General features: G+C 32.8%; 1 protein-coding gene across 4 annotated transcripts in view; it reads left to right on the plus strand.

Moving 5' to 3' along the window:
* Positions 1-16,170, plus strand: part of LRBA (LPS responsive beige-like anchor protein) — a gene marked incomplete at both ends in the record, with an annotated part of 768,451 nt that overhangs the window by 140,280 nt on the left and 612,001 nt on the right. For all 4 annotated transcript variants that reach the window (XM_079699415.1, XM_079699414.1, XM_079699417.1 and 1 more), the window contains 5 exons: positions 1,221-1,283; positions 3,146-3,243; positions 11,308-11,400; positions 12,625-12,733; positions 13,494-13,575. In XM_079699415.1, coding sequence (XP_079555541.1) covers positions 1,221-1,283; positions 3,146-3,243; positions 11,308-11,400; positions 12,625-12,733; positions 13,494-13,575 — 445 coding nt within the window. The remainder of the gene's footprint in view (positions 1-1,220; positions 1,284-3,145; positions 3,244-11,307; positions 11,401-12,624; positions 12,734-13,493; positions 13,576-16,170) is intronic.

Consider the following 16,170-nt stretch of genomic DNA (forward strand, 5'->3'; position numbering starts at 1 on the left):
TGGTTTGTTTACTCTTTGCTCTATTAATAGGTTTACACAGTGGGAAAAACTTTGAAAGATATTTATTTCCTTGTTTGTTTTTTCTGCTTAGGCATATAATTGATAAACATTAATGCAGAATTGGAAATGATAATAGTAATATGTATTATATGAATTTCTGTTGGAGTTCAAGTGCATTCATTCTTTCATTCAGCAAATATTTCCTGAGTTTCTGTTACTTCTACTATTCTTAGAACTGGTGATGCAGTAGTCAACAGAGCTTCTCAAGGAGGTTTCAATTTTAGAGATTCCTTGTACCTGACATTCAGATTTTGAAAAATAATTTTCCTGTATAAATGTACCAGATAGAAATGATTACATTTGTTCCATTTCATTCTACTATCAGTAAAGTAAAATTTAATATTACTTTTAAGGACGGTGTTTTGGTTTTATAAGATACCAATATATAAATATATTTGTTGCCAGTGTTTTATTCAGTATTTTCCTATATCATTTTATTTCTTATTCTTTACAATTTAATGCTTTATTAGCTGTCACATAATATGGTAAATGGACCTGTTAGTATATCTTTCAGAATCAGATATCTTATTTCCATTTATTAAAAAATTTAACCTTTATATTGTCTGTTTCTATTCTTTCCTAGTGTGTTTTGTTTCCTAATTCTTATTGTTCTTTTTTGAGATTTCAGCTTTGTTTTATGATTAGTAATACAGTAGTTTGAAAATTTTCATAATACATTCATATTTAAAAGTACAGTGTTTTTCCCAGTGAAATTACTACTCAATTTTTAGTACCTGACATTTTAACTTGGTAATTTTAGAAACTGTTCATTTTACTATCCAAATTTAATAGAAAAAAATAAACAGAAAAATTGTCTTCTGTATTTAGAGGAGTGATAGGTGTTGAGTAATACCCTTTTACTTGTTCTTAATTATTATTTTTGCTTATGTCAGGATTCTGAAGTTTTACTAGATAGATTATCATATAAGGTGCCAAAAACGGGATACTGATGTCTGATCTCTTTTGACTTCTACACTGTGTTGCATACTGCATGTCTTTAGTGCTTCCCCAAATTTTTATTTTAAATTTAGATTTTTATATTACATTATCTTTTTATATTTATAGCAACTCACCAAGTTGAGAAATCTGTGTGTATAATTTCCCTTTTCAAAAAAGTTTTATATATGTAAGCATAAGATACTTGTCTTATGTTTTTAAAGGATTCTGGAGTAAAGGAAGATGAGCTACAGGCCATTCTTAATTATCTACTCACTATGCATGAGGTAACATTTGAATTTTATATGTTGGGATTTTATTTTTTGAAGTTGCATTATGCGCATTTTTAAAAGTAAAATAGTTAAAGAAATCTTTCATTAATGATGTAACTATAATGGAGAGCAAACGTATCTAGGAACTAAATGTTAGCAATCTTCATTTAACTATTCTTTATTACCACAAGATGCCTTTGCGAATAATCATGAAAGGCTTTTAAAAAGTGTTAAAATTAGATCTCATTGACCTAGTAATAAACTATACCAAAGAATACTTTCAGTTTATTTCCAGGAACCAGTGTAAGAAATGGAAAAATAGATAATGAAAATGACTAAAAATGATTGGACTTTTAAATTCATAACAGTCTTCCCACTGATTTTGTATAATCAAATACCATTAAGTTAAACAACTCATTTATGGTTGATTTAAAATTATATGGTTGAAAAGGAGGTTGAAAATAAATAGGTTGAAATGTCTGGAGTTTTTTCCTTTATTTTTTAGCATTGCAAAAATGTAATATATGCCAGATGTAGTCTAAATAAATAATCTGATTAAACATGTTTTAACTAAGTAGAATCTGAAATTAATTTCATATAAAGCACAACATTTATATGATAATTTACATTCCTGTGTTATAATTCATTTTTTCTGAGTTCACATATTTGTTACAGCATGAAATAGTGCCTTTTAAAATCATTAATAGATGAGAGATATGGTTTGGGCCTATCTTTGTTAATTGGGGCAGAAAAGAATGTGTTAAATTTCTTGATTGGATCATATTTGACTCAAGCATTAATGATTGTGATTTCTTTTTCTTCTTGAGTAGGATATTCTATTTTATTTTTAGATTTTCTTGACCCTTAGGGACCAAAATATTTCATAAGGGAGAAACTGGAAGTCACAGTGATCTTCTGTTTTCTCTGAAACTATTAAATCAGGGATTTTTCAGGTCCTTCAAATAACAGTTTTCCAAAGGCTCAGTGCCCTCCTTCTAGATCATTTACTTAGCATATTGAAAATTAAATATTCAAGTAGCTTCCACAGCAAAAGTTCAAAAGCAGTGAATGAAAACCTGGAGGCAGGGCACCATAGAGATGACTAACTGCTGCCTCCCTTTAGTCTTTGGATTTGTAATGCCCAAGTAGGCCCTAATGATATGCAACAGAGGTTGTAAAGGATTTTCCTGAAATTTTTAGATTTCAGTACTCATATGTACTTAACTCCTGTGCTATTATGTAAATGTTATCAAATTATACCATATACAGTAGCATGTTGACACAATAAACATTTATTGATCATCTATATCTTTAATACTGACAACAGATAATATAAGAGAACTATCCAGTTATCATTTCCCAGAAGGTCTTCTTTCAGAACTAGTTTCTTGAGAGGCTTAGTGCACAGTGGTCCTAGTTAAATAAGTTTAGAAAGTGATACACAGTATGTTGTCCCCAGCACTACTACCATATCACAACATCTATTAGCATATTAAAGCTTCAATATGTCTTGCTGTAATAAAAAGAACGACCTCTTCTCCCTACCCCCTGCCCAATTTCTTGCTGTATAATCCTTCCTTTAAAAAAAAAAAAAATCTGTAAATCAGTATCTATTATATCAATGGAATATGTTTTAGGAAATCTTGATACAGTATAAGAGACATTTTTTATCTTTGATTAATAAATTATTTGACTATTTGGTGTTGTGTATTTTGAGTTATGCAGGTGAATATGTGTATGTAAAGAATGCTTAAAAAAAGTGGATTCGTATAACTGTCTACTTATTTTTTTTTAAGTTAAAATTCATTGTTTGAGAAATAGTCATTGTTCAAATAAGTTGTTTTTCTTTATTTAAAAAAATTCTAAAATAATTTTAGGATGACAATCTAATGGATGTCCTACAGCTGCTTGTTGCATTAATGTCAGAACACCCTAATTCTATGATACCTGCTTTTGACCAAAGGAATGGGTTACGGTAAGAGTTTAACATTTCAAGAATTTTAATATATTTAATAGAAGAGATCAGTTTGGAAATGACAGATTCTTAGGTATGAAAATTATTACTGGATCTTATAAAATGATTTAAGATATAAGAGCTTTTTATTTCATGTCTTTTTTTTTTTTATTAATTTATTTTATTTATTTATTTTTGGCTGCATTGGGTCTTTGTTGCTGTGCGCGGACTTTCTCTAGTTGCAGTGAGCGGGGGCTACTCTTTGTTGCCGTGTGTGGGCTTCTCATTGTGGTGGCTTCTCTTGTTGCGGAGCACAGTCTCTAGGCTACCGGCTTCAGTAGCTGTGGCACGCGGGCTTCAGTAGTTGTGGTTCGCGGGCTCCAGAGCACAGGCTCACTAGTTGTGGCACACGGGCTTAGTTGCTCCGTGGCATGTGGGATCTTCCCAGACCAGGGCTCGAACCCATGTCCCCTGCATTGGCAGGCGGATTCTTAACCACTGTGCCACCAGGGAAACCCCATGTCTTATGTTTTTTGAAAAGATCTTTGAATATAGAGGCTGTGTTACTATTTAGTATGTGAGGACAGATCAGGCAAATCATTCCAGTATTTTGCATGGTTAGTGCTATTATACTGCTATTGTAAGGTCGAATTCTTCAGCAGACTTATCTTTAGGTCCTAAAATAAAAATATTCAATTGTGATCCAAGAGAAGATCTCTATCTTCCCTTTAAAACATAACCTCTTCCAACCCCAATCCCAAATCATCATTGTATTAGTCCTCTCGGGCTGCCTTAACAAAATACCCTAGAGCAGGTGGCTTAAACACCAGAAATTTGTTTTCCCATAGTCCTGGAGACTGTAAGCCCAAGATCAAGGTGCCAGCAGGGTTGGTGTCTGGTGAGGGCTTTCCCTTTGGGTTGTACACAGCCACCTTCTTCCTGTGTGTTCACATGATTTTTTTTGTGTGTGCACGAACAGAAAGAGAGAGAGAGAGCAAGCTCTTTAGTCTTTTTTTTTTAATAAGGATGCTGATCCTATCAAATCAGGGACCCGCCCTTATGAGCTCATTCAATCTTAATTGACTTCTTATAGGCCCCATCTCCAAATACAGCCACTGTGGGGCTTAGGGCTTTAACATGTGAATTGAGGAGCACACATTCAGTCTGCAACAGTCATCGTAACAAAAGAGAATACTTTCGTTTTAAATCTTTCATTTAATGAGAAGGTTTTTGGGCTACAAAAGTTTAACAGCTACTCTGCTGGATGATCAGCTACAGTAACTAATTTACTGATTTAGTTATAATAAATTTCCCATATCAATCCTCTATTACAAAGTTTTTATTTGTTACCTTTCAGTACTCATTCTCTGTAAGATTGAAGATGACTTTATACATTATACTTGAGTGTATTTTCAGAGGTTCGCAGAGAAACAGAACCAAAAGGTTGTGGGTGTGTGTGCATATGCGTGAGAGAGAGAGAGGGAGGGAGAGAGAGAGAGAGAGGGAGGGATATTGAGATTTATGTTAAGGAATTGGCTCATGTGATTGTGGAAGGCTCCACAATTTGCAGGCTGGCAGGTGGAGACCCAGATAAGAGTTGATGTTGCAGTTTGAGTCCAAAGGCAGTCTGCTGGCAGCATTCCCTCTTCCTCTAGGGAGGTCCTTTCTTTTTTTCTATTAAAGCCTTCAACTGTTAGGATGAGGCACCCACATTATGAAGGGTAATTTGTTATATTCAAAGTCTGCTGATTTAAGTGCCAGAGTAAGTGCTGACCTCATAAAATGATTTGGGAAATATTCCCTACTCTTTAATTTTCTTGAAGAGTTTGTATAGAATTATTATTATTTATTCTTTAAGTGTTTGCTAAAATTTACCAGTGAAGTTAACTAGGAGTGGAATTTTCTTTGTAGGGATGTTTTTAGCTACAAATTCAATTTTCTTAATAAATACAGGGCTGTTTAGGTTATCTGTTTATTCTTTGGTAAGTATTGGTAAGTTTCCATCTATCAAGGAATTGTCTGTTTCATTTAAACTGTCAAATTTATTGATGTAAAGTTGTTCCTTTATTTTCATTTAAATACCTGAAAAGCCTGTAGTGATTTTACCTCTCTCATTTCTGACACTAACAATTTTTCTTCTTTCTTTTTTCCAAATCAGTCTGGCTAGAGGTTAATCAAATTTATTCATTTTCACTGTTTTGAGATCTTTCTTCTTTTTGAATATAGGTATTTAGTGCTTTAAATTTCTTCCTAAGCACTTTCAGTTTAATGTCATTTTTATTCAGTTCGAAATACTTTTTTCTTTTCATTTCTTGTTTTATCCATGTGTTATTTAGAAGTGTGTTCCAGAGATCTTTTTATGTTTGAATTTTAAGTTGTTTTTTTTAATCATTAATCCCTGGGCTTCCTATGCTAACTTGGCCATGGGATTCTTTTCTTTTTTTTTAAATACTTATTTATTTATTTGGCTGCATATGGTCTTAGTTGTGGCATGCAAACTCTTAGTTGTGGCATGTGGGATCTAATTCCCTGACAGAGGATCGAACCCTAGCCCTGTGCATTGGGAGCGTGGAGTCTTAGTCACTGGACCACCAGGGAAGTCCCTGTTTGAATTTTAATTTAATTTCATTTTGGTCTATGAGGATCTTTGTATGACTTGAATCCTTTAAAATTTATTGAGACTTGCTTTATGGTCCAGCATATGGTATATCTGGGTAAATGTTCCATGCGCACCAGAAAAGTACATGTATTTTGATGTTGTTTTGATATTGTTGGATGGAGTATTCTTTAAATGTCAAGTAGGCTAAGTTGGTTGATACCATTTTTCAAATCTTCTGTGCCATTACTGCTTCTTTGTCTACTTGTTCTGTCATTTATAGAGATATGATTATTGAAATCTCTGACTATAAATATGCTTTTTTCTCTTTGTCTTTCTTTGTATTTTTATCATTTTTTGCTTCAGGTTTTTTAACTCAGATATTAAGTATATCGATATTGAGGATTTTTATGGCTTGTTGGGGAATTAATGCTTTTATAATTATGTTTTTTCCTTTTTTTCCACCTGGAAATGTTTCTTTTTTTTTTTTTTTTGCGGTATGCGGGCCTCTCACTGCTGTGGCCTCTCCCCTTGCGGAGCACAGGCTCCGGACGCGCAGGCTCAGCGGCCATGGCTCACGGGCCCAGCTGCTCCGCGGCATGTGGGATCTTCCCAGACCGGGGCACGAACCCGTGTCCCCTGCGTCGGCAGGTGGACTCTCAACCACTCCGCCACCAGGGAAGCCCTGGAAATGTTTCTTGATCTGAAATCTAGTATTTATATGGCTAATCCAGCTTTCTTTTGCTCTGTGTTTGCATGGTATATCTTTTTTTCCATTTTAATTTATCTACATCTTTATAGTTAATTGAATTTCTTATGTACACAGTATGATGGCTAATTTTGTGTCAACTGGCTGGGCCGTAGTTCTTGATATTTGGTCAGACATTATCCTGGATATTTTTGTGAAATCATTTTTTGAATGTGGTCAACATTTAAGTTGGCAGACCTTGAGTAAAGCAGGTTACCATCTATAATGTGGGTGGGCCTATCAAATCAGTTCAAGGCATTAATAAAATAAAAAGGAATTCTGCCAACACAATGCCTTTGGACTTGGGTTATGTTTTCCTCAATCTCCAGAGTATTTGTCTATTCTGCAGATTTTGGACTTAGCCTCCACAGTTGTGTGAGCCAGTTCTTTAAAATAAATATCTGCCTCTCTCTGTATATATACACAACCTGTTGGTTCTCCTTCTATAGAAAACAATGACTAATACACACAGTGTAGTTGGATGTTTTATTTTTTAAAATGTACTCTGAGACACTTAGTCTTTTCATTGTGTTTTGACTATTTACTTTTAATGTAATTATTGATATAGCTTTATTTGCATCTAGTGATTTATTATTTATTTGTCTCAGTATAATTTTTCCTTTGTTTTTCCTTTACTTTGTATTTGAATTCTTTTAGAATTCTTTGAAAATTAATTTCTATTAGGTTTTGGATCTATCTCTTTATGTAAATTTTTATTGGCTGCTTTAGAGATTTCACAGTATACCTAGAGTTAATATTCAGCATCTTCAAATAAAATATAGAACCACTGCAAGTATATTGATACCTTTAAGCTCCACCATTGTTCCTTTTTGTATCTAATGTATCATAAGCCTCTCTAGACAATGTTATAATTTTTAATTTCACTTGTAATATGTAGTTTAAAGAACTTAAGAGGAGAAAAAACTTACGTTTATTCAGATATCTACAATTCTTTTACTCTTAATTCGTGAAGGAAGCATTTCTTGTTGAGTAGTTTTGCTGGAAACATGATTTCTTAGTTTTTCTTCTGAAAATGCTTTTATTTGGCCTTCGTCCAAGGATATTTTTGCTGCATGTAGAATTCTGTGTTTCAGGTTTTTGTTCTTTCAATACTTTAAACTATTTTCCTGCAGTCTGCTGGCCTCCATGATTTCTAAGAAGAAACCTATGATAAATCAAATCTTTCTTTGCTAAATATAATGTATTAGGTTTTTATATTTGCTTTCAGGACACGTTCTTTCGTTCTCCCCCAACCGTACTCCCTGAAATTTCATTTTTTTCGTTTTTATCACCAAGTCTGAGAAGTTTTATGCTCTTATTTTAAAATACTTTTTTGTTTCAGGTGTATCTTTCTCTTTCATTTTGGATTTCTAGTGACTTGAATATTAGAGGTTTTAATGCACATCTCCCTCAGCTTCTTTTTAGTTTATTTCAATCACTTTTGTCTCTGTTCTTCAGATTTGATATTTTCTATTGATATAGAAATTTGACATGTATGATAAACTTGATCTTCAAGTTTATAAACTTTTTCTTTGTTTTTTCTATTTTGATGTTGAGCCCATCTCATGAATATTTCAGCTCTTGTACATTTCAGTTGTATAATTTCAGTACAGTTAATTTTTATACTTTGTTTTGATGAGAACTTTATTTTCTGATCCACCTAAACTGTGTTTACCTTTACCTTCTGGAGCGTAGTTATAATAGCTTTAAAATCTTTGTGGGATAATCGCAAGAATTGCCTATCCCATCAGCATCTGTTCGTTGTGTTTTCCCATGAGAAATTGTCACATTTTCTTTGTTCTTTGTACATTAAGTTTTTTTTTAATCTATCATGGATGTTGTGTTATCTTTTTTTAAGTCAACTCTGGGACTTGTTATGATCTGTTAACAAACATTGATTTGTTTTGTTTTGTTTTATTTTAGCAAGAAGGGTCAGACTGCAAGTTCTACCTGTCCTTTGTGGATGGTGGTTCTGATGGCACTTTATTTTTAAAACCTCTCTTGTCTTGCTTTGGGTTTTTCTTGTACATGCACTACTCAGGGATTAGGCTGAGAATTGGGTGATAATTCAGGTCTTCTTTCAATTTAGAATATTAAATTAATATTCTGGTCTGAGTCTGCCCCATACATTGCATCTCTTGGGTCAGTTTAGGGCTTTTGCAGGTTTTTACACAGATTTTGATGATCCTTCTCTCCTGTTTGCTCCTATTCATGACTCTCTCTAGCCTATAAGGACCCATTTTCTTAGTTCCTCTAACCAGAAGGACAGTTTTTCTCAGAATATTAGCTACCTGAACTTCTGACAGAAACGAACTCTGAGACAGGGACCCACTTATGGGTCAGATTTACAAAAGAAAATTGAAAATTGAGACTCTTACCTCTGAAATGGGTAATTTGTAAGTATTAACTCCCCTACACCAATGCATCTAGTTTTGTTTAGTCTTTGGAGTATGTAGGAGGTTGCTTTTTGTGTTTTTTCTATAGTTGTGGTTCTAATACACAAGATAGAGAGGCTGTATTATCCTTACTCCACCTTGGTTAGTCAAGGTATCTATTAAGTTCTTTGGCCTATTTTAAAAAAAATCCAGTTGTTTGTTTTCTTATTGTTGAGTTTTAGAGTTCTTTGCATACTTTGGATAACAGTGCTTTATCAGATGTTTCCTTTGCAAGTATTTTCTCTTAGTCTATGCCTTGTCTTCTAATTCTCTTGATACAGTCATTTGCAGAGCAGTTTTTAATTTTAATGAAGTCCAGCTAATCAGTTATTTTTATTGTGGATCATGTCTTTGGTGTTGTAAGTAAAAAGGCATCACCATACCCAAGGTCATCTAGGTTTTCTCCTCTGTTGTGTTCTAGGAGTTTTATGGTTTTGCATTTTACATTGAGGTCCATTTTGAGTTAATTTTTTTTTTTGAATTTTATTTTATTTATTTTTTTATACAGCAGGTTCTTATTAGTTATCCATTTTATACCCATCAGTGTATACATGTCAATCCCAATCTCCCAATTCAGCACACCCCACCCCCACCCCCTGCAGCTTTCCCCCCTTGGTGTCCATATGTTTGTTCTCTACATCTGTGTCTCAGTTTCTGCCCTGCAAACTGGTTCATCTGTACCATTTTTCTAGGTTCCACATATGTGTGTTAATATATGATATTTATTTCTCTTTTTCTGACTTACTTCACTCTGTATGGCAGTCTCTAGATCCATCCACGTTTGAGTTAGTTTTTATGAAGGGTGTAAAGTCTGTATCTAGATTCATTTGTTGGATGTGGATGTCCTGTTGTTTCAGCATCATTTGTTGAAAAGAATATCTTTGTTCATTGTCTTGGTTGTGTTCCTCTTTTGTCAAAGATTGGTTGACTAGATTTATGTGGGTCTATTTCTAGGCTCTCTGTTGATCTATTTGTGTATTCTTTTACCAGTACCACACTATCTTGATTACTGTAGCTTTACAGTAAGTCTTGAAGTCAGGTAGCATCAGTAGCACTAATATTCTGTAGGGATAGCCCTGCTTTCATTTCTGATATTAGTAAATTGCATCCTTTCTCTTTTTTCTTAGCTTGTATAGGAGCTTGCTGATTTTATTGATCTTTTTGAAGAAGCAGCTTTTGGTTTTGTTGATTTTCTCTATTGATTTTTTATTTTCTATTTTATTGATTTCTACTCTAATACTTACTATTTTTCTCCTGCTTACTTTGAATTGAATTTTCTCTTCCAGGTGTCCTAGAGTGAAAACTTATGTTATTGATTTCAGATCTTTCTTCTTTTCTAATATATGCACTCACTGCTATAAATTTTCCTGTAAACACTGCTTTTGCAACATCCCAGAGATTTTTATAAGTAGTGCTTTCATTTTCATTTCGTTGAAAATACTTTTAATTTTTTGAGATTTTTTCTTTGACCCACATGCTATTTAGAAGTATGTTGTTTAATCTCCAAGTATTTCAGTTATCTTTCTGTTACTGATTTCTAATTTAATTCCATTGTGGTCTGAGAGCAAACTTTATATAATTTCCAATCTTTATGTTGTTGATTATGTGTGCTTTATGGCCCTGGATGTGGTCTACTTGGTGAATGTTCCGTGTGAGCTGGAGAAAAATGTGTATCCTACTATTGTAGAATGAAGTAGTCTACAGATGTCAGTTATATCCCGTTGACTGATGGTATTTTTGAGGCTAACTATGTCCTTAACTGATTTTCTGCCTTCTGGATCTGTCCATTTTTGAGAAAGGGGTTTTGCAATCTCCAACTATGATAATAGATTCATCTGTTTCTCCTTGCAGTCCTGTCAATTTTTGCCACACAGTTTTAGGCTCTATAGTTAGGTGCATACATGTTAAGTATTGTTATGTCATGTTGGAGAATTGACCCCTTTATCATGATGTAATGCCCTTCTTTATCCCTGATAACTTTCCTTACTTTGAAGTCTTCTCTGTCTGAAATTAATATAGCTGCTCTTGCTTTTTGATTAGTGTTAAATTAACATGGTATATTTTTCTCCATTCATTTACTTTTTATCTATATGTGTCTATATTTAAAGTGGGTTTCTTGAAGACAACATGTAGTTGATAAACAAGTTTTTAAATGTCAGAAATGTATATTAAATTCACCCATATCTTACTTGAAGTTAGGTTTAAAATTATGTGACTATATGAAAAAATATACACGAGTATATCTTAGGTATTTACTTTTGAAATATATACTCATAGTAATTTGTTCTTAATTTTTATTTATTCAGAGTTATCTATAAACTTATGGCATCAACAAGTGAAGGAATCAGAGTACAAGCTCTCAAGGCAATGGGCTATTTTTTAAAACACCTGGCCCCAAAGTGAGTATGCATGAAATCTAAAATGGACTGTTGTATATTACATATTTATTTTATAAATCTTGGGAATAGTATTTACGTTCTGTGGTTCCTCTAGTGTATCTTTTATTTATTTTTATTCATAAAATGCTATATAAATTTAATCCCATTTCTACACGTTAAAAATAAAGTAGGGAACAGGAGTATATTGTTTATGTTTCTATTTAAATTTTCCTTTTTTGTTGTTTATTGTAAGAATACATTTGTGTAAGTTGAATTCTAGGTAAATCTAGGTAGGGACTTCATTTCAGGTGGCTTGATCATTATTTGCTTTATACTATAAAGCTAACATAGTAACCTGGTTATTTGTCACATACTGTGTTCTGCTATATGTGTAACTAAAAACTGAAACTCCCATGTTTCCTTTTGTCTTAGCTGAATACAGATATTCATGTCCTACCTATTGTGCCTTATACCAGAAATGGACACCATCAAATTTGTCCAAAATGAACAATTTTGGTGGTAGAAAAGTATTGGTAAACTTGTAATCTTTATTTTGAATCCAGCTGCTGACTGTAAATAAAGTTTCATTGGAACACAGCCGCAATCATTTATTTGCTTATTATCTGTGGCTGTTTATACATTATAACAGCAGTGTTGATTTGTTGCTACAGAGAACATATGGTCCACAAAACCTAAAATATATAATATCTGGCCATTTGCAGAAAACATTTGATAAACCCAGGGGTAGAATTAAGTTTGTGATCCTTCAGTTTCTAAAGTTTTGCTTGGACGTTTAATTTTAGTATTGATATATTTATCTTCACAGTATTCGTTTAAAAATTCTCTTGCGTGTCTTCTACCTTTTCTTCCACATTGTTTTTCTACTTTACTTCATCGGCTTTAGATTATTATTTATGGTAGAGCTTAGCTCATGGCTAATGGAGAGAAGAAGCTAGTTAATAAATAATTGTTTTGAAGATTTTGCTGACAGTTTTTGCTGTGCTGTGGCATAGCCAGTCATATTTTTTTTAAACTTTAATTGTGCCTATATATTTGTAGTTTGTATTTCTCTATTAAAGATTTTGTGGCCTTATAAGTTCTAGGTCTAAGAAAATTGGGGGCATTATTGAGTTGGAATTTGTTAATAATGTGAAAAACATTTTTGTGTCTCCTTCATCAGCATGCATACTAAATAGTGAATAATAAAACTCTGCATTTGATTTTCTTTTTTCTACGTAATTGCAGAAGAAAAGCTGAAGTCATGCTTGGACATGGATTGTTTTCACTGCTAGCTGAAAGACTCATGCTTCAGACAAATTTAATCACAATGACCACATATAATGTCCTATTTGAGGTAGGAATGTAGTTAGAATTTAATCTTCCTAATTTCTTATGAAAATACCTGTATAATTGAGTTGATAGTGTCTAGATGAAGTAAGATCATTTAGGTTTGATGTACGATTTTGAAACTAGTTATATAAAGGAAATGTGGCTGCATCTTAATAAATCTATTATTCGGTGAATTTCTGAACAGTGTGGACATCTCTGTTTAAGTATTTTCTCCATTGTATTGACTGTTTGATGTCTCTCTTTTTTTAAAAAAAATTATTTATTTATTTTTGGCTGCGTTGGGTCTTCATTGCTCATGCGGGCTGTCTCTGGTTGCAGAGAGCGGGGGCCACTCTTTGTTGTGGTGTGCAGGCTTCTCATTGCAGTGGCTTCTCTTGTTGCAGAGCATGGGGTCTAGGTGTGTGGGCTTCAGTAGTTGTGGCTCGTGGGCTCTAGAGTGCAGGTTCAGTAGTTGTGGTGCACGGGCTTAGTTGCACCTCAGCATGTGGGATCTTCCCGGCCCAGGGCTCGAACCCATCTCCCCTGCGTTGGCAGGCAGATTCTTAAGCACTGTGCCACCAGGGAAGTCCCGATGTCTCATTTTATAATCAAGTAAAAGTAGAGTTACTATGTTGAAATTGTTTATTCCATATAATGCAAGAGATATTTAGCATGACAATACTGGACTGTATACTTAATGTTGCTTAGTGTTGTACTTAAAGTTCATAAATAGTGATGGTAATACAGTGATTATGCTAATACAATCTATTGTTTCACTTCTGTAGATTCTTATAGAACAGATTTGTACTCAGGTGATACATAAACAGCATCCAGATCCTGATTCTTCAGTTAAGATACAAAATCCTCGTATGTATTTAACATACTTTTATTTATTTTTTTGATATTTGCTTTTTGTTTTTCCACCTTTATTGTAATATAATTGACATAGAACATTGTGTACTTTTAAGATGTACAATCTAATAACTTGATATATGTGTATGTTGTGAAGTGATTACCACAGTAAGGTTAGTTAACACATCCATCACTTCACACAGTTATAATTTTTTGTGTGTTACATGTAGTTAACTAACGTACATGTAGTGTAGGTTAGTTAACACATCCATCACTTCACACAGTTATAATTTTTTGTGTGTTACATGTAGTGAAAACTTTTAAAATCGACTCCCTTAGCAACTTTCAGATACATAATACAGTATAGTTAACTGTGGTCTCCAGGTTATACATTACATACACAGAGCTTATTCACCTTATACCTGGAAGTTTGTACTCTTGGAGCACCTTCTCCCATTTCTCCCACTCCCTTCCTTTTTATACTTTTATAAGTAGATTTTGCTACTAAAAAGGAAAATCACTGAAGAACCTGAAGTTGGTATTGTTGAAAACACATTGTTCAAGTAATATTTCATTATAGGCATTAATATAATACTAGTTTTATTTGTGTTTGATGTTAAATATAACTTCACATTGACTTTAGGTTATGTGGAAATGTTTATACAGAAGTTTTAAAGAATTATATGCATAAGATCTTGGTTTTTTAATATATGTTCAGATTTTTTGTAAAGTTTTGATTGCACTATTTAGTGATGTCAGGCGAAGTTACATGGACCATGGAGGTAGCTTTCATCTTAAATTACTGTCAAGTTAAGAATACCAAGTTTGGAATTGAAAAATTTCCATCTTCTTTATTGTTTATGCACTTAGTCTTGGTTAACAGTCTTTTCTTTTGATATTTAGAGTTCTTAAACACTTATAAAATGTGTACATTTCTCATCTTGCTTTTTAAGATTGTTGATATTAAAATAACTGATTTGTAGAGTTTCAAAATTTAATAACTTTTTGTGTGGTGAGTTATGGTCATGTTTGTGGTACTCTATTTCAGTACTAATTTTAAAAACACATGTCACATGGTTAATTTTTCTCAGACTTTAGGGAGATGTGATGTCATTATTTTAGAGAGTAAAAAAGGAAAATACCTTTATTTTATTATTTTAAAAATATTTATTTATTTATTTGGCGGCAACTGAGTCTTAGTTGCGGCACACGGGATCTTCATTGCGGTGTGTGGAATCTTTTAGTTGGCATGTGGCATCTTTAGTTGCGGCATGCAGCATCTTTTAGTTGTGGCATGCAGGATCTAGTTCCCTGATCAGGGATCGAACCCAGGCCCCCTGCATTGGCAGTGCAGAGTCTTAACTGCTGGACCACCAGGGAAGTCCCGAAAATACCTTGATTTTATATATATAATATAAAATATATTTGATGTAGCTATGGAAAAATGACATTAAAGTAAGAATTTAAAAATATATTATCTATGTAATATACTGGCAGAAAAGATAGGCAGTGCAATGTGGTGTTTAAAAACATAGGACGTCTAGCTTTTCAATCTTGTCTACATGTCTTAATAGTTATGTGATTTTTGGGTAAATTAATTAATTTAGGTGTTCCTTAGTTTTCTTGTCTTAAAATGGGGATAATAATAGTATCAACCTATCATTGTATAAGGATTAAATGTATTAATACCTGTTTTTTCTTAAATATTGTGTCTCACAATAGTATATCCTCAAAATTAGTGGCTATTTTATCGTCATTATCATTATTATGATTATCATCATTGTAATCATTGTGCAGGTAGAGAAAATTTGAATTTGTCATTAGAAGAATTCAGAAATTGCTCCTAAAATATCATTAAATTTATGAAAGTAACTTCATGTCTGATATTTTGAACTTGTTGCTTCAGAATCACCAAAAACCTTGGCAAAATGCTGGTTTAGAATTCCTCAATTTTTAATTGGGTAAAACTTTGACATATTATTTAATTTTAAATTCAGGGTTATAGCTGTTTTTGTTTCTTTACAGTTCCGTATCTCAGTATTAAAAGAATTTCTTTTCTTAAAGTTAGTACTAGAAATTTATACAGCATTATATTTAAGACCATTACGGTAGCAGTTTTATTTGTTTGGGGTGCTAAATAGGTTTTAATTTCCTTTTGTTTTTTTGTATCTAATTTTAGATTTAGAATTATGGAAGCAAATCTTGATAGCTTTTAAAATTCACAATGATAAAGGAAAGAGCATGTGCATAGTATAGATTTTGTTGAAGCTGAGAATTTATTCTCTTTTTTCTGAGATTTTGATTATATACAGATATTTTTAAGGTCAGTTTTACTAACTGGCAGAGATAAGGGAGAGGTGTCTGCAATTTTACCATCATTTAATCGTTTATAATTTAATTTGATTTATTATAACCTTTTAAAATTTAGCTTTACACATTCTAATGACGAAATTAAAAAATCCCTTTCTTGTTTATGGATGTTTTCTATGTATTGTCAGTCTTGGCTGCAGGTGATTTTTTTTATAACACAGAAGAGGATGTTTTCAGTAGACATTTATGTCAGGGAAATGAAATAAATTGAAATATACTGATGATATTACATTATGAATT

This window comes from Hyperoodon ampullatus, assembly GCF_949752795.1.
Source record: "Hyperoodon ampullatus genome assembly, chromosome: 1".
Classification (NCBI taxonomy): Eukaryota; Metazoa; Chordata; class Mammalia; order Artiodactyla; family Ziphiidae; genus Hyperoodon; species Hyperoodon ampullatus.